General features: G+C 40.1%; 1 protein-coding gene across 2 annotated transcripts in view; it reads right to left on the bottom strand.

The window, feature by feature from the left end:
* Fbxl4 (F-box and leucine rich repeat protein 4) overlaps window positions 1-19688 on the bottom strand; it is a 78465-nt gene that overhangs the window by 6324 nt on the left and 52453 nt on the right. The window contains exons 7-8 of one of the 2 annotated variants that reach the window (XM_037202473.1): window positions 18306-18423; window positions 5897-5968 (exon numbers count right to left, since the gene is read on the bottom strand). In XM_037202473.1, coding sequence (XP_037058368.1) covers window positions 5897-5968; window positions 18306-18423 — 190 coding nt within the window. The remainder of the gene's footprint in view (window positions 1-5896; window positions 5969-18305; window positions 18424-19688) is intronic. The other variant, XM_028877996.2, reaches the window with a different exon arrangement.

Raw genomic sequence — 19688 nt, 5'->3', positions numbered from 1 at the left:
ATGTACCACCACTGCCCAGCTGTTTAGAACATTCTTAATCATCTCTTATTGTTGTTTTCAAGTAAACATACCCATGTCCTTGTTAATCCCCATTTGTTTACTCATCCCACATCTCCCAGTGCATCAAAAAGTATGAGTAATGAGCTGGGCAGATGGCTCATTTGATAAAGTGCTTGTCATGTGAACATGAGGAATTGACTGTGATCTCTAGCACCCATGCAAAACCTAGGTGTGGTAGTATACACCTATAATCACAACACTGGAGAAAGAAGAAATAGGGGATACCTGGGGCTTGGTGGCCAGATAATTTAGCCAAATAGGTGAGCTCTAGGTTCAGTGAGAGACTGAGTCTCAAAAATAAAGTGGAGTGCTACTGAGTAAGATGCCCACATTAATCTGGTTAACAATGGCCTCTGATCTATACATACATGTATGTGCATGCACATCTTCACAGACACGTGTACACTCACATACACAAAGCAAAAATAATCACTTAAATATCCATTTACCAGAATTAGATAAAATATTAATGAATTAAATTCCAAGGCAGTCCTCAGTCTCTCATGACCAATCCGAAGGGTATGTGGTATTCTTTGTGCCTACAATTTTAACACTGCCACAGCTTTCTGTTGACAGGGCCCAGTTTCTTCTACTCTATACATGATTAATGTACATAGGTACTTCATCACTCCCTGACAAAAGTGCACACTTTGGTAGTCTCTAAACAGCATGGAAACGCTGAAAGTACTAATTAGGATAACAGTTTGGGGTTAAGTAAGGATTTACAGACTGAGCATGCAATAGAAAAGAACTTTAGACTATAATATGCTAATCACTGTCAGGGACTAGAAGTCTCCAGTAGTTAACTCATGATTAAAGGATAAGCATCTACTATCCAAGGGTTAAACATTCCCTACCCTTGTGATTTCTATGCTCTAATGTTTCTTTAAGGAGGTTCTCTTTAGGAGGTCATGTGATTTCATTACAATCAGGTATCAAAGTTACTACCAGAAGTCAGAAGGAAACAAACAGTATTTATAATGACTTTTTTCTTTTTTTTTCATTTCTTTATTCATTTTAAAGAAATATATATGCAATCACTATCTAACAGACCACCCCAGATGCTAGGAACAAGAGTAACTACCCTCATCCCCAAGACATTTTGCTTAGTTTTAGGAAGACACAGAGACAAATAAATGAGGGAAAACAGTTCAGTGACAACAAGTGTGAAACAACAAAGCAGAGTGATGTAGGAACCCTCAGAGTCAGCAGCTGGGGGTGTGAGGGTGGGGATGGGTCTCCAGGTAAGGGTAGGTGCATTCAAGGAACAGCGACGAGATTGGTGCAGCTGAGAACAGTGGGGGAGATGACAGGCTCTGAAACAGAGTTAAGCAGGGCCTGGGGATTTAGCTATGAAGGAGCTGAATTTTTATTTCACACACTGAGGAAGAAAAGGAGTATTTCAAGTAACACAATGGCTATAAGTGACACTCAAGCAAATCCCTTTCTGGCCTTTGTTTGGAGGATGGATGGCCTGTGGTAGGTGGGAATGGAGGAGGAAAGGTACCTGAGTGGACTGAGAATGTTCAGGTGAGACTACAGGGTCCTCAATAAGGAAGACACTGACTAGATCTGGGGCTATTTCTGAGTAGGAACTAAAGCTTGACACAGCAGGTGACTTCTAAGTTCTGCGATAACAAAGCAAGTGTATCCGGTGGACTCATGCAAAGCCCACAACAAACAGGTCGGGGGAACAGAACCACCTCTACAAGAGAGTTCACCTGCGTAATACACAGCTGGGAATTAGTACATCCAATCAGTATCTCTAAAAGGAGCAGCCGATCTTTCTGACAGCCACGGTTATGAGAGTACTGATTCTGCCTTTGGGAAACTCACCCACATGCAGAATGAGTCTCTGCCAGCACACCACAAACGTGAAATTCCTCCAACAGCCCTGGTGCTAAGTTTTTCACAGCATCGTGAAACAAACAAAGACAACAAAATTCAAAGCTGAAAAACTAATCTAACTGCCCATTTTTGCTAAATTGAAAGCAACCTATTCTTTTCTTAATAATTATAGCTTATTCTAAATTACAGAAATAACTGAGAAGTGTTTAGCCACACTTATTTTTTTATTTAGTTATTTATTGAGATAGAGGGGCTCACTGTCTACCCCAGGCTGGTTTTGAACTCCCCATCATCTTATCTCAGTCTCTCAAGTGCTGGGATTATAGGCATGGATCACCATATCTGGCTTTCATTATCTAATTTTAAAAAATATGACTGATGTCTCCAAGGAACTACCAGAACGAAGACAGCTAACTTGACTAGGGGCAAACAATTAACAGGAAACCTAAGGAAATGCAAGCCAGTTCCAGGCAATTTTAAATTACTTCAAGAAATACCAAATAATGCAAAGAGTACATAGACTGTTTTTAATCAATCTTTACATAGCAAAAAAAAAAATCAAAATTAATTTCAACAATACATTTTCTCTACACTACATTTCAATACACTACCATTTCAACATGTTATCAACATTAAGATATTGCAATGTTTTACATTTTTTTGATACCAAGCCTTCAAAATTTGGCATATATGTTACATTTGCATCATACAAAAATCGAAACTAGTGTATTTACAACTGGCCATCAGCTACCAGCCTGGACAGCAGAGCAGCAGAAACTACAGATGAATGTAGAGTACTCGCCGTATTACATGTGTTCTCTTCCTACACATTTGTTCCTCTTCCTAGGACCTACTGAGTAGAAAGTAGAGACAGAAACACATCCACTGAAGTTTTTACTTTTCTTCTGAATTTTGCCTGCTCTCATGACTACTCAGGACACAGATTATATTTCTTAGCTTCTCCTGCTACAAAGTGTGCCATATGACTGAGTTCTGGATAGTATAAAGTAATCTCAAAAGGCAGGAAACTTCTAGAAAGACTCCTTATGGGAGTCTGTGTCTTTGTCCCTTCCATACAGTTTGACATGGGAACGAGATGGACAGAGCTCCAGTCCCGACCTGGAGGTCAAATGTGTGAACATATAGTCTTCAAGAGCGGAGTCTAGATCTCTCAGATGAATGAGGAGTCAAGATGGCAAATCAGCCTGGGTTGTTCACTTCCTACACTCCATTTATAGGTCAGAGAAATAAACAGTCTTGTAGAAGCAGTCATTGATAGGTTTTACCCAATTATAATCAGTATGCTTGCAAACTTGCCAAAAGATTTTAAAGATGAAAGACCGAAATGAATTATTAAAGCAAGCTTCAGATTACTATGAGGCTTTATTACCTCCATGGCCATTATTTTTTATTACGATAGATAATAAAAAGTTGGCTGTATATGGATGGTGTCCCAGAGCCTCTGGAGGTATGCTGGGAATGTGGCTTCTGTGTCGTGCTGGCTATGAGTGCATTTCCAGAGGGAAAGGAGGCAGACAACTATTCCTACAGCTGATGCTGTTTATGCTTGAAACAGAGCTGAGCTCTCCTTGGGAATGAGGTATGCGTGGGCGTATCAGACCAAAACAGCAGGAAAGCCTGGTGCCATCCAGAAAAACCAGAGTAATGTGGAAACAGAGGTACAGTCCTGCTAAACACGGAAACAACCTTCCTGACAAAGCTGCTGGACACAAGTTCATGTGATACTGTGCTCCCTGGGAATTTAACTAATGGGAAAGAAATAAAAAACTAGATTTGTACTCTAAAAAGAAAACAAACCCCAAAACTTTAAAGAGCCAATTGTCTATTCAAAATAATAGTTTTGCTCTCTTCACAAATTACAGGAAAACCTAGTTTCCAAAGAGTGCTAGCAACTAGAAGAGGATCTAGGCATGTTAGTAAATGGATCAGTATAGCAGCATCTCAGTGGTAACCACATACTTCATTTTAAAAACAGCCTGTTTACCAACAGGCTCCGTTTCCTACAGTGTGCCACATTTTAATATATGTAATATGGGCAAGTGAGTTCAGTATTGAGGAAGGTTGGAAAGCAAGGGTTAAACAAAGGCAAACTGTTTCTTTGTAGGGAATAATACTATGGTAATACCCCAAAGGAAAACACACCAGTGTCATTTCCTAATTTTGATTAGGAATCCCTGATCTGCTCTCACTTACATGTAAACTCTTTTATAATTGAATATTCTTCAGGGCTAATTTTCCACAGATCAATTCTGGGAAACACTGAATTAAAATACATGTAATTTTAACTATAAATATTTATGTACACACACACACACACACACACACACACACACACACACACACACACACAAAATCTGACTCAAGCTGTGGCCAGAGGCCTGCTTTCCCAGAGAATGGTGCTCCAATTTAAGAAAGGGTTGAAAATAGCAAACAGAACAGAATACTTGGAATAAAATGAAATAGAGCCCTTACCAATATTAGTGGGGCAGGCTAGCAATATGCAGAGAGCAAAGAAGGTGATCTCTTGTCACAGAAACTGCCATCAAGGGCCACTGGGTTCCTCTGGATTAGCTACTACAGAGATCCAAAGAAGTCTATGAAATAGCTTACAAAAGTAAGAATTTGACTTGAAGTATGAAAATCCAGTGAATTCCCAAGACTGTTTCCAGGAACTAGGACTGTTTGAGTCCACACTTGCACTTTAATAAGACCTAGGCACTGAGGTTACAGAATATGATATGTGAAATACATCATTATAAAAGGTTTGTTTAGACTACACTATCAAATTTTTGGACATCTTTGAAGCAATTGCTAAACTACAAAGATGTCCAATTAGTATCCAAACCTAGGATACCAGATTTCCCTGACTGTCAGCTTAGTTAGGGCCTGCAACTAAGTGTATGCAGTGCTGGACAAGTCTGGGAATCCACGTCTGCTTTGGACAGGTACTGGAGCATATAGTAATGGGCTGCTACACAGGAAGACTCACCTCTTTGCATATGTAGGTGTGCACACACACAGATCCCAATAGTTCAACTGTCCCTTAAGTCTCAGAATAACTTATAAGCCAGTTAACTATATAGTTTAGATTAAAAAATTTTAAGTTTTCTCATTACCTCTTCCAGGACACACAAACGCTGAAGGCCTTTAGAAGTTTTCTACTCTAAGAATCAGAAATCTGGGACGGCAGTGGCGCACGCCTTTAATCCCAGCACTCGGGAGGCAGAGCCAGGTGGATCTTTGTGAGTTCGAGGCCAGCCTGGTCTACAGAGTGAGTTCCAGGAAAGGCGCAAAGCTACACAGAGAAACCCTGTCTCTTAAAAACCAAAAAGCAACAACAACAAAAATTTATTATGATCTGGAGGAGATGGGAATGGGGGTGGGATGGGGGGAGGGGGAGGGGGCGAGAGTGGGAGAACAGGGGAATCTGTGGCTATTATGTTGAACTAAATGATGTTGTAAAATAAATTTACTTAAAAAAAAAAAAAGAATCAGAAATCTGAATTTCAGACTAGTAAAATTAAAAAAAAAAAAACACAACTGATTCTTAATACAGGGCTTCAATCTTTTCATTGTGCTTGGTAAAGAAGAAAAAATCCCCACAGAAACAACACACTTATCTTCTATTATATTTCTAAGAACTTTAATCTCAGGATTCAAATTGAATTTTGTAAAAATCTAACTAAACCACTGACGTCTGGGTGTGATACCTGCCCAACACTTTTTGAAAAGGATCCAGACAGGTCAACAGCCTGAGACAGCACTCTTTCCACACACTGTACTCCTCTCTTTTTGTGGTAAAAGAAAGTGCTTCAAAGACATAACCTCCAATGTAAGGGGGAAAAATGTTTGAATGTGGGGTACACAGAATGTGGATATGTACACGGTGGGGTGGGTCAAGTAAACCTCACCCATGGGAACAAAAAGAGAACAAGCCATTGAGTATTAAGAATTTTCAAGCACTTACCATCACACAGCTGCCCAAGTTGAGGTGCTGAAGCTCTGCACAGAAGTTCAAAATGCTCAGCAGTGCTGTTTGCTGCCATTGGGGACCACATCAGAGGCAAAGGCAGAAAGTGAATGAACGGGAAACAAAGAGAAGAGGTCAATTAGACATTAAAGGCTGTCACTGCTTTTCTTGAAACATAGCTGAAAACCTAGGTTACAGAGTCCACAGATGCCATTTAATGAGTCCCCAGGTGCTCCCACCATTGACTGGCCTGGTTTCGAGGTAATCATTAGCAGTCTCCATGTAAGTCATCACTTAGTATGGTTTTACATACTCTAAAGACATCTATATTCCCCATGGCCTATCAGTTTATTTCTCAGGTAAGCATTTGGAGTCTGCTTAAGAACAATGAGAGAGAGCTAGAGGTAGAGTGAGAAAGCAATAGAGCAAAAGCAAGAGAGTGACAGAGGGAGAGAGGGAGATGGGGAAGGAGGGAGGAAGAGAGGGAGAGAGGGAGGGAGGGAGGGAGGAAAGGAAGGAGGGAGAGAGGGAGGAGAGAGAGAGGAAGCAACCCCACAGGGGGCTGGTGACACTCATGAAGAGCAGCTGCAGCTCTGACATTCACTGATCAGCTGCAGTCTGATGGAACTGCCAATAGAGTCACCCCAAATCAAGACCGAGCTGGTGACGTTAATGTCAAAGGATTCTCTTTGCTGACAAGGATACCAACAACCATTGAGCACCTGTCAGTAGCAGATGCTGACGGAAACATATCTAACATGCACTTTCTAGTCATGTTTCTGCCATTTAATCCCATCTATCCTCTGCAATGAAAATGTCTGACCATTAAACCTCCACAGGTATGCTAGACTGCTGTATAGTCGTAAGTCAAATGTATTTTCAATTTTTAGTGTGTGTGTGTGTGTGTGTGTGTGTGTGTGTGTGTGTTGTGTGTCCTTGTGCCCACAAACGTACATTCTGTGGCCAGAGAAGGATGTCTGCTTTCTTCTTCTATCCCTGCTCTCTGCCTTATACCTTTGAGACAGGATCTGTCACTGAATGGAAGCTCACCGTTTCAGCTAGACCAGCTGGCCAGGAGCTTCCATCTGCCTGGTTCTCCTTTCTCTACCCCATTGCCAGGTTCCAGGCACATACACTCATGTTGTACTTTTTACATGGGTACAGAGGTTTGAACTTAAGTCCTCACACTTGCATGCCAAGTACTCTTACCCACTCAGCCATACTGTCAGTCCTAAAAATATATTTAAGGTGCCAACTCATTTCATAACACCTCTACCATGAAAAATTATAAAAAACAAACAATAGCAACAAAAAGGCAAAAGGCATTCTAGTTTCTCTTTTATTAGAAGAAAACTATTCAAATGTGCATGGCAAACTTTCTTTCTAAACATTTAAACTAAATTTTTTTTGTGTGACAAATTTAAGATATTAACAAATTGATGGGCGATATCATTCTGTATGCTGTGAAAATGTGTTGGTCTGAGTAGTTGATAAATAAAGCTATTTGGCCAATGGTGAGGCAGAATAAGGTTAGGTGGGACATTCTAAAGAGAGAGGAAGAAGACAGAGCAGGGGAGATGCTGCTAGCCACTGCCAGAAGAAGCAAAATGTAAAGGTACCAGTAAGCCACGAGTCACGTGGCAAAGTATAAATTTATAGAAATGGGTTAATTTAAGATGTAAGAACTAGATAACAAGAAGCCTGCCATGGCCATAGTTTAAAAATAATATTAGCCTGTGTGTGTTTATTTGGATCTGAGCAGCTGTGGAACTGGCGGGTGAGAGAGATTTGTCCTGACTGTGGGCCAGGCGGGACACAAAGAAAACTTCAGTTAGAAATGGTGTCCAGGATGATTTTTTCTAGATCCATCCATTTGCCTGCAAACCTCATGATGTCATTGTTTTTCTCTGCTGAGTAGTATTCCACTGTGTATATGTGCCACAATTTATTTATCCATTCTTCAATTGAAGGGCATCTAGGTTGTTTCTAGGTTTTGGCTATTACAAACAATGCTTATATAAACATAGCTGAGCAAGTGCTCTTGTGGTATGATTGAGCATTTCTTGGGTATATGCCCAAGAGTGGTATAGCTGGATCTTGGGGGAGACTGATTCCCAGTTTTCTAAGAAAGCGCCATATTGATTTCCAAAGTGGTTTTACAAGCTTGCATTCCCACCAGCAGTGTAGTGAGAAAGAGGAGGGTTTATATGAGCGAGAATTGTTGAAACCAAGGTTGGATAAAGCACAGGGACAAATAGCCAAACGAATGGAAACACATGAACTATGAACCAAAGGCTGAGGGGCCCCCAACTGGATCAGGCCCTCTGAATAGGTGAGACAGTTGATTGGCTTGATCTGTTTGGGAGGCATCTAGGCAGTGGTACCAGGTCCTGTGCTCAGTGCATGAGTTAGCTGTTTGAAACCTGGGACTTATGCAGGGATGCTTGGCTCAATCTGGGAGGAGGGGAATGGACCTGCCTGGACTGAGTCTATCAGGTCAATCTCAGTCCTCGGGGGTGGCCTTGATCTGGAGATGGTGGGAATGGGGGGTGAGCTGGGGGGAAGGAGAGGGGGGCAGGAAGGGGGAGAACAAGGGAATCTGTGGCTCTATGTAGAACTGAATAGTATTGTAAAATAAAATTTAAAAAAAAAGGAAGAAAGAAATGGTGTCCAACATGCGGCAAGAGTTTCCACCTAAAACCTGAGAGCTTAAAAAGAGAATATAAATGTAGCTAAGAGCACCTTCCTAGTTCATGCCACTCATGGCGGGCCTAGGTACGATGATGTGTCCCCTGGCTGTGACAGGTTCACGGCATTTGGGCTGGAACTACAGCATGGAGGATTCCGGCCGAGTTACATGGAGGTTTCTACAAGGTGCTCAATATGGTGTGTGATGGATACACCTTTTGCTACTAAAAAAAAAAAAAAAAAAAAAAAAAAAAAAATGTTTTTAGGTTATATACTGCTAGATGGAAACATAGACCCACTGCTTCCCAGAGAAATTGTTCTTGCCTGGACTGCTTGACAAAATGTTGTATCAACTGGACATGAAGGACCCACAGGAAGCTGACCACTGAACTTTGCAAGGCAAAAATGGTCCTTCAGGTTCCTGCTTTGCAGAAGAAACTGCCTGACATTCTACATGGCCATAGTTTACAGTACTCTACTCGTGTTTGCAGTAGTTTACACATATGTACACATGTTATCCAGACTCCTACCTTTAAGGTACAGGGCGAGCCTCCTCTCTTCGGAGGGACTCCCTTTTAACACACAGTGTGCAGCAGATATGACTGGTGACTGGACATGACTGCACAGAGTTCACAGATCTTTGATCAAATATGATGCTGGGTGTTTCTATGAGGGGCTTTTGGACAAGATTAACATTTAAACCAGTGGGCTGAGTAAAGCAGACTGCCCTCCCTAACATATCATCTAATCAGTTTAAGCCTTAAACAGAACAAAAGAGCTAACCCTTCCACCAAACAGAGGAGAGAGCCAAGGTCTGAAGAAGAGTTCTGCCAGTTCCCAGGGAGTGAACCCAGAAGCCACAGTCAGCTTTGAGATGCACAGAACACCAGCAGGTAACCTTGCTGCAATTTCCCTTCCTTGAGTTTCCTTAGAGCCAAAACTACCAGCAGCGGGAACACTCCAGATTCCCCAGTCATAGAACTGCGTGAGATGATAAATGTAGGTTGTTTTGGAATAACTGATATATAATGAGGTAAATAATACAGTGATTGATACAGGGTGAGTATAACATTTATTAAATGAATGAATAGGGTTCCCTTTGAGGATTAAAAATACATAAATTTATAGCAGTGCCTAATGTTCACTGTGTCTCTAAATGAACAGATTCCTCAAACTGTGCTAATTCAGCAATTTATTCTTTGCATCCAGTTTGGAATTCATCTCCTTTATTGACTTTAAAATTCCAATAAGCATCATTTATCTCCTAGACTTCAAATCAGTTCCTTCTTACAAATACGTGTTTAGTCTACTTATATTCTGTTAATTTCTAGGTTTTGTTTGAGACAGGATCTCATTTCATAGCACTGGCTCTTCCGGAACCTGCTATGCAGACCTGGCTGGCTTCAAAGAGAGATCTGCCTGCCTCTGCCTCCTGAGTGCTAGGACTGTGCACCACTACACACAGCTTTAGCTTGTTTTGAAGAACTATTTTCATTTACTTCTTGGAACCTCACTCCCAATCCCCACTTGGTATTTTTTAGTGCACCTTGATAACGCCTTTCTAGGACCAGGACTTCTAATGAGGTCCCGCTCTGCAGGACACATGGGGACACTGCAGAACCAGCAAGAAGCTTAGCTCAGTTCTGACCATAACACATGATCAAGATGCAAGGTCCTTCTTGGTATATCTGCACAGGGGCAAATCCTTCCTTTCTCTAAGATTCTCAATCAACAGCCTAGCCCAGAGTAGCCTGGAAAGCCACATCACTCAGATCTGCTCTCCAGCCCCAGGCTGGAACAGTAATGTTCTCTTAGAATAGTTTGAGATAAAGCATTTTAACTTGTCTAGGCTATGCCTTAGAGGAAGCATATCCATCACTGGGTATCTACCTTAAAGACTATAATTTTTTTAAAGTATGGTTTTATTCTATGAAAACATGTATACAATATATCTCGATCATTCCTACCCCTTCTCCCGTTCCCTACTTCTCCCAGACCTCCCCTACTTCATCTTCCACTCCCAACCTTAGGTCATTTTTAATCTATTAAATCAAATTAGCTGCCTATATGATGTGCACGTGTGCAGGGACATCCACTAGACCATGGGCCATATATCAGGGCCAAATCCTGCAAGAAAACTGACCCTCTCACAGCAGCTATCAATTGCCAATAGCACCTCAGTTAGGGGTAAGACTTGGTGAGTCCCTTCCCTGTCTACAATGATTAAGTGTCTTCTTGCTCTGTACAGGTTTTGTGCAGGAACCATAATGACTGAGGTCATGAATACAAAGGTTCTGTCCTGATCAGGAGACACTGTTTCACAGCAGTCTTCCACAACTTCTGGCTCTTACCATCTTTCCACCCTCTGTTTAGTGGTCATGTTCCATGAAAAGACTGTAACTTCAAGGCATAGACCCAACAGTACATCTTCCCAACTCATTTAAAGAACGAACAATTTAGTATTTGTTTTTATTTTATGTATGTGACATACTTGCATGTGTTTATGTTCATTACATGTGTGCCTTGTGTTTATGCAAGCCAGAAGAGGGCATTGGATCTCCTGGAACTGGCTTTATAGAGGATTGTAAGTCATCAAAACCCAGGCCCTCTCCAGAGTAGCAAGTGCTCTTGACATCTCTTCTTCCTGCCCAACTCACTTTTGAACTAAGAGTCTAGTCTAGAAAACATCTTGATGCATTCTTTCCTCTGAACAAACTTTTTTCCTTTTTAAATGTATTTTTATTATTTAAAACAATTTTTAAATCTATATTTGATCATATTCTTTCCCTCCCCAAGTCCTTCTCTATTGTCTTCTACTTCTTACTCATATAATTTTAAGTTCTTTCTCAAAAAACAACAAAATATACAAACCACAACCCCTCAAAACAAAAACCAAAATAAAACCACAGACCAAAACAAAATAAAACAAAACAAAAAACACCAAACTGTAACCAAATGAAAGCACACACACAAAAATCTGTGGAGTCCACTTTGTGTTGGCCAACTACTCCTGAACATGAGGCCTACCCTGGAGTAACTGATATCCCCAGTGTCATTCTATTGAAGAAACCTAACTTTCCCTTTCCCAGCAGGTATAAATGACAGTTCAGCTGTTAACCTTTACCCTAGCAGCGAGGTTTTCATTCACTGATTCATTTAAAAAAATATAACAAAATATAAGAAAAAACAAAACAAAACAAAAAAAACTACCACATCGAAGATGGACAAGACAAAGCAACAGAAGGAAAAGAGCTCAAGAGAAGGCACACGAATTAGAGACATCCACACACTCAGGGATCCCAAAAACACACTAAACTGGAAGCCATAATACAGAGGACCTGAGGCAGACCCGTGCAGGCCCTGTGCATGCTGCCTCAGTCTCTGTGAGTTCATACGAGCTTTGCTCATGTTGATTTAGAGGGTCTTGTTTTCTTGGTGTCTTCCATTCCCTCTGGCCTTTACACTCTTTCCACCTCCTCTTTCTAGAGATTCCCTGAGCTCCGAGGGGAGGGATTTGATGGAGACATCCTATTTAGGCTGAGTGTCTGCACTAACTTTAACATACAGAAAAGGAAGTTTAGTCTGAATGTTTTGGCAAATATTTTACACAAATTTAATCAGTCTTCATATTAAATTGGAAATCACAAAAGTTATGAATAGTAAAGAAAACTATCATTTTTATTCTCACTTTACAAAGGAACTATCATAGAACAAAAGAAGTTTCCTGTTTAAGGATCTCATTCATCTTTGCTGAAAAAGAGATCAAAGGAAGACTACAATGCAGAAGGATAAGAATAATGACAAAGGAAGGGCTGCTGTGAGAGACTTAAGAAGCTAAAGGAAGAGAATCCGAAGGCTGGGATGTAAGAGTGAAGTGGGCAAATATAAATGACCCTCCTTTCAATGTTCTCTCCAGCAGGACTAAGGAGTGGTAAGCCAGGCCCAGGTTAAGAGACTATCTGTGGCATCAGTTTGCAATCTCTCTCCATCTAGTAAACCTGCCTCCTCACAAAACAGTTACACAACAGTCTTTGTCTACACATTCAGATTTAGAATTAAGGAAATGCTACTCATGTCAAAGCAAAGAGAAGAAACTAACTCTTCTGATAGAAGACGGTCAGATTTGGGAGTCTCAACAGTTTAGAGTAAGAGCCGGCAACTACAACTCAAAGGGGAAATACACTTTGCTACTTCTCTCGTAAATAAAGTTCTATAGGAATCATTTCAGCATTGTCTATAGCTGTTATCTCATTTAGCAATATAGTTTCTGTGATGAAAAACGTAAGACCTACAGAATCTAAAATATCTACTCATTCAAAACAATTCTACCATAGTAAGTATTTGCAACATTTCTATACATCTACAGCATACCAACAGGTGAATCAAAACTGTATAAAGTGTACTATTAAAAAAAGACATTTGCCAGGTGATGGTGGTACACTCCTTTAATCCCACTACTTGGGAGGCAAAGGTAGGTAGATCTCTGTGAGTTTGAGGCCAGCCTGGTCTACAGAGTGAGATCTAGGACAGCCAGAGCTACAGAGTGAAACCCTGTCTTCAAAAAACCAAACCAAAACAAGAACAAAAGATGTTCAACAGTTGAAGTAAAAAGTTTTAAAAGACTCTTTTTAAGGCTCTAAGTACCCTTTTAAGACTCTAAGTCCACAAATCCTACTGGCTACTTCTGCAAAATTTACTCAATAGAAGCACATATAACTTTAAATAATTTAAATAGCAGCTTTAAGAATGCAAGGTAGCATATTCACTTTTAAACGAGTTTATAATTTTCAAGCTTTAGTCAAATTGCTACAAGAAGGAATATACTAAGGAGTGATTAGAACCATGTTTTCTGCATAATGATCAAACCATACTCTAGGAAAAGGATGTCATCTAGTAGAATATATGTTCAGAAAAGAAAGAATTCTTCTCCACTAGAAAAAAAGTCTACCTAACCTATTCAGCAGCTTTAGAATTCAATGGACCAGTATTTGTAATAAATCAAGTTTGTCGATAAAGCTTCATAACCCAGTACCATATTGTAAGAATAAATATGTAATCAAAAAAGAATAAATATGTAATCAAATATTCAGGTAGATCACATAACTATTAGTAAGATACAAAGTAAAGGAGTAAATGACAATGTACTGTAAAAGGTTGTGAATAGAGAGAAAAGCAAAAAGCAATCAGGCAAAAAACATAGAATGCATGCTCATAGGACTGAGGTGCCCGACCACATTCCAGTTATCACAATATGCTAAAGCCTCCTTCTCCGGCCTCTGTTCCCAGCTGCCCCTCTGTTTCTTTAGCAGTGTTACTAACAGTGTTCTCAGTGAGGCCTCCAAATAGTCAGATGGTGTAACAGACACTTATGAAACATAGAACTTCACAGCTATTGGTCCACAGTTCATGAGTTCCCCATGGGACCAGACTAGGCCCTCTGCATAGGTGAGACAGTTGTTTAGCTTGAACTGTTTTTATTTTTATTATTAAGAAATTTTCTATTCATTTTACATACCAACCACAGATCCCCCCTCCTCCCTCCTCCTGCTCCAGGCTTCCCCTCCAACCCATCCTCCATTCCCATCTCCTCCAAGGCAAGGTCTCCCATGGGGAGTCAGCAGAGCCTGGTACATTCAGTTGAGGCAGGTCCAAGCCCCTCCCCCCTGCACCAAGGCTGCTCAAGGTGTCCCACCATAGGCACTGGGCTCCAAAAAGCCCGATCTCAAAGCAATTTCACTAAAATCAGGAATAAGACAAGACTGTCTACTCTCCACATATTTATTCAATACAGTACTTAGAGTTCTAACTAGAGCAATAAGATAACAAAAGGAGATCAAGGGAATAAAAATTGGAAAGGAAGAAGTCACTTTCACTATTTGCAGACAATATGATAGTATACATAAGTGACCTCAAAATTCTACCAGGGAACTCCTACAGCTGATAAACTTCTTGAGTTATGTGGCAGGATACAAGACTAACTAAAACAAAACAAAACAAAACAAAAATGTCAGTAGCCCTCATATATATGATAGTAACAAAAACAGCTTGGTACTGGTGTAAAAACTGACATGTGGACCAGTGGAATCGAATTGAAGACCCTGACATTAATCCCCAAACCTATGAACACCTGAGTTTTGACAAAGACGCCAAAACTGTACAATGGAAAAAAAAGAAGGCATCTTTAACAAATGGTGCTGGCTTAACTGGATATCAACATGTAGAAGGCTGCAAACAGATCCATATCTGTAGCTATGAACAAAACTCAAGTCCAAGTAACTTGAACTGTTTAGGGGGCCCCCCGGCAGTAGGATGGGGATTCGTTCCTGGTGCATGAGAGGGCTTTTTGCAGCCCAGTGTCTATAGTGGGACACCTTGTGCAGCTTTGGTGCAGGGGGAGGGGCTTGGATCTGCCTCAACTGAGTGTACCAGGTTCTGCTGACTCCCCATGGGAGGCCTTGCCTTGGAGGAGGTGGGAATGGGGAGTAGATTAGGGGGAAGGCTAGGAGGTGGAAGGAAGGAGGAGTGGGGTATCTGTAGTTGGTATGTAAAATGAATAGAAAATTTCTATTTCTTAATAATAAACAAAACCCATACAACTTCAAGGAAAGCATTGACAAAGAACGGTTAATAGACAAGAAATTTTGGTTTAAGCCGATATGAAGTCTCATGTGGTTATAGAGAGTTATTACTAATGCCTTTCTATTACAAGGAAATTTATTAATAGGTAAAAGAAGGCATAAATTCAAATCTTCACTGACAATTTTTTAGGAAATGCCACCTATAAGCTTCATCACTTCTCATCTTCTAGACTTCAAAAGTGCTAAGCAAAAACACTTAAAATGATGACATTTATACTTACATAACTTTTAGAAAGTCTAGATTTATGGCTTAGTAGAGTCACCTGAGACTTTGTTTCTTATTGTATGGTAATCCAGGCTTATAATTGTCACAACTAGATGGTACCTTTTTTTTTTTTAGCTTGGTGTTAAAAATTGTTACTTATTTTTAATAAAAGAATGCAACCTCCAATTACACACTCAATATTGAAAGACAGGATTCTAAATCAGTATTCTCTACTCTAAAACATGATTCCTAGAAAGCATATTGATAAAGGGGCATTAACAAGTTTATATATTACAGACAGAGAACCTAAAATATGGACTAATGACATTCATGATTACAAAAAAATGTCATTTCACCAATGATAATATCTTCCAAACACTTCAGGGCAATATCTCCAAGTAATAAATTTGGATTTTATTAAAGTATATTCACCAAATGAAAATTCATAAATGTACATGTAGATAACTTTGATGAAATTCAAAAAACACAGTCACTCAGCTTAAAATACATGCACACATGTGAATTTCTCTGAACATTTTTTATCTCTTGAGTGCCAAACTCAGTAAATTTGAAGAAGGGAAAACTTGAAGTCTCTTAAGAACTATTTTGAGTATTTCAAACTATCTATACACAGAAGGAATCATTATTCTAGATTATTTAAATTTAACAGATTTCCTATAAGCTATCTACTATAAATTATTCTCTTTATAGACTTCAAATATGTAACATAATTACAACTTGAAAATATTGAATTTTAAGATCACTAATACTGTGGTGGCAAAGTTAGACTTCTGCTTAAAAAGGTCAAAGATCATAAATGATATAACTAAATCTTACCCAGACATTTGATGGGGAAAAGGAATGTTCTCTAAACCTAACTACAGACCAACACAGCCACTCAAAAGCAGAGCCTCAGAACTTTAGCTTCAAGTTCCAAGTTCAGTACAAAGTTCAGATGCTTGCCACATTCCAATAATCTGCATGTATAAAGGTATGCAATCTAGGACTACATATTTACACCTCAGTCTTGCTCAACCCTCTCCCATCAGAACTTCTTCTACCATGGTATCTTTATACCATATACACACCATAAATACTTGAATTTATCTTTCCTTATAGATGAGTGAATTGATCAATTTCTTTTACAACTCACATGGATGAAATCAGAAAAGTTTCAGTAAAAAAAAAAAAAAGACATGGTCATTTTACACAATGGATTTGTCAATATCCTTATTGAAAATGTAAGTCATGTTTCTATCAAAGGGCAAGGGGTTAGGCTGGCACAGGAGCTTAAAAGGAACACATGCTGTTGACACTATCCATCTAAATGATGCCCAGCTAAGACACTTTTATGCACCTTATCTTCTTCCAAAAGTACTTCTTTCCTCTTTGTTAAGGTGTCACAAAATGGTATTGTGAACCTAGCCAACTACCCGTGGCTGGTGAGGTCATGGACTCTGGAGAAGAACCCAGTATTGCCACCTTCTTAAACCAGTAAACCTTCTCACTACACTTAAAATACTTATCCTTATACTCACACAAAAAGGAACTCTCATCTCTCATCAAAGAAGTTTCTTTTTTGCAGCAGATGGAGACTATTACAGAAATCAACAACTGGTCAAAATTCAGAGAAAGACTGACTGTGGGTACCCAACTCCAACTAATACATCTATAACATAACTCCTACAATTAAGGCTTAGTGAATATCATGGAAGGGGGACGGAAAGATTGTAGAGCCAGAGACCCACAATGTCTGCTCTGACATACAAAGTGCCTTCGATATATGGTAAGAAAGTTTCATCCATTAAATCTCAACAATGTGGTCACCTAAATAAGACCTACATAATGACACTACTCACTGATATGCCAACCAGGTTGGGGAGGAGTCTCATAAGGCCTCCACATAGATGGAGAACTCAAATAAGGCAATTATTGGGTGCCAAGAGACAGATAATATGCCACAAGAGCCAGGTTATGAAATCAGCCAGGATAATCATCACAAGTGAAAGGAAAAAAGCAATGTGGTATATACTTAAAATACAGTATTATTCAGCCATAAAGAAGAGTGGGATTAAGTCATTTGCAGGTAAATGGATGGAACTGGAAATCATGGTTATAAATTAGACAGACTCAGAAAGACCTGTTCTCTCATATCCACAAATCCAGATTTTTAAAAGTACACATTAAAGTAGAAGATGAACTATGAGAAAGGGGACCAGTGGGGTGAGGGTAATGGAGCAATGGTGTTTATCAAAGTATATATCATGTAAGTATAAAAATGTTATAATCCACTGTTTTATACAACCGGATATGCACCAATAAAAAAAGACACCAACCTCTTTAATGTTGATGTCTTAAGAACTTTAATTCACATAACTCTTAGTGTCCTTCCATCCTCATCAAACAAGTCTTATCATGCCCTTAAGATATACCAATGAGAATGGGTACCTTAATTCCTTTTTCTGTTACTGTGATAAAAGCAACTTAAGGGGAAAGGGGTTTATTTTTACTCTCAGTTCAAGGATGTAGTCTTTCATGGCAGGCATCCTGGTTAATTTTTTGTTAACTTGACACAAGTCAGAGTCATTTGAGAAGAGGGAATCACCATTGAGAAAAATGCCCCCACTAGACTGGACTGTGAACAAAGTTGTGGAGCATTTTCTTGATTAATGATTGATGCAGGAGGGACCAGATCACTGTGGGTGGTGCCACCCCTGGGAAGGTGGTCCTGAGCTGTATAAGAAAGCAGGCTTAGCAGCCACAAAGGGCAAGGCAGCAAGCAGAGTTCCTCCATGGTTTCTGCTGCAGTTCTTGCTTCCAGACGCCTGCCCTGCTTGAATTCAGGTCCTGACTTCCCTCAGTGATGGACTGTTACCTGAAAGTGTAAGCAGAAATAAACTCCTCCTCCCCAAGTGCTCTCGATCATTGTGTTTTATCACAGCAGCAGAAACCCCAAGACAGCAGGTAGTCAAGGCAGCAGGAAGTGGAAAGAGCTGGTCAAGAACAACAACAAATCCACAATCAGAAAGCAGAGAAGGATGAATGCTGCTCTGCTCAGTTATTTTTCTCCACTTATTTAGTGCAGGATCCCAGCCAGTGAATGGCACCACCCACAGTGGGTAAGTCTTCCCACCTCAATTAATGCCACCAAGATAATCCCCCACATCCTTGTCCCGAGTCCCATCTTCCAGTTCAATCTAGATTCTGCCAAGTTCACAATCAACCACCACAATGAGCTAATCAGTAGTGCCCTTTCTTGGCCAAACTTTTGGAAATTTCTTATACTTGGCTTTGGTCACTGTCATGACTATGGTCAATGAGTGTATCGGTGGGATAACCTCCTTCCTCACTGTAGTGACTAATCAGGTCCTGTTACCCTGACCACAACAACCTACTCCCTTAAGTAACACAAAAGTAATGCCACCAAAAGCCTCACTGTTTCCTTCAAGACTTCTATATGGACAATCAGGAAAGTAGAGCACAGATAGATTCTAGCCTGCAGACATATATCAAGGACTACAAGAATGGCCATTAGCTTTATTATGCCTTCATTAGGTTTTTGTCAATTTGACACCAACTAGAGTCACCTGGGAACAGGGACCTCAGTTGAGGAATTGCTCCTAAAAGACTGGCCTGTGGACAAGTCTCTGGGACATTTTCTTGACAGATGATTGATGTGGGAGGGCCAAGTTCAGTGTGTGTGGTCATGGGTTGTAAGAAAGCAAGCTGAGTGAGCTGGGGCAGTAAACCAGTAAGCAACTTTATTCCATGGCTTCTGTGTCAGCTCCTGCTTCTGGGTTTCTGATTGAGTTCCTGCCCTGACTCCTCTCAATGATGGACTTGAATGGGATGCGTATGCTAAACAAACCCTTTCCTACCCAAGTTGCTTTTGGTCATGGTGTTTTATCACAGCAACAGAGAGTAAACTAGAGAGGGATGAGGATTTAAGTTCTCACATCCCACCCCTAATCTCCCCAAAGAATGCCACCAAATGGGGTCAAATGTTTAAATACTGGAGCCTCATTTAAACTGCTACAATAATGTTATAGTTAATAAACTTGATTCTTTTAAAAACACATTACTAATATCCCATTGTCTCATGTTCACTAGCTAAATCAACCTATCTGAAATAGAATTTTAGATGAGAGCTAATGGCAGCCTGCATTAGATACCATGGGCAGCCAAAGTTGTTTCTTCCTACCAATTTCAACTCTTGATCTTAGCATCAGCATTGGCTCTGCTAAGTGAGAAGCCATTC

This window comes from Peromyscus leucopus, chromosome 2, assembly GCF_004664715.2.
Source record: "Peromyscus leucopus breed LL Stock chromosome 2, UCI_PerLeu_2.1, whole genome shotgun sequence".
Classification (NCBI taxonomy): domain Eukaryota; kingdom Metazoa; phylum Chordata; class Mammalia; order Rodentia; family Cricetidae; genus Peromyscus; species Peromyscus leucopus.
The sequence above is the reverse complement of the archived record's forward strand: the minus strand, read 5'-3'. Positions and strand labels throughout refer to the sequence as shown.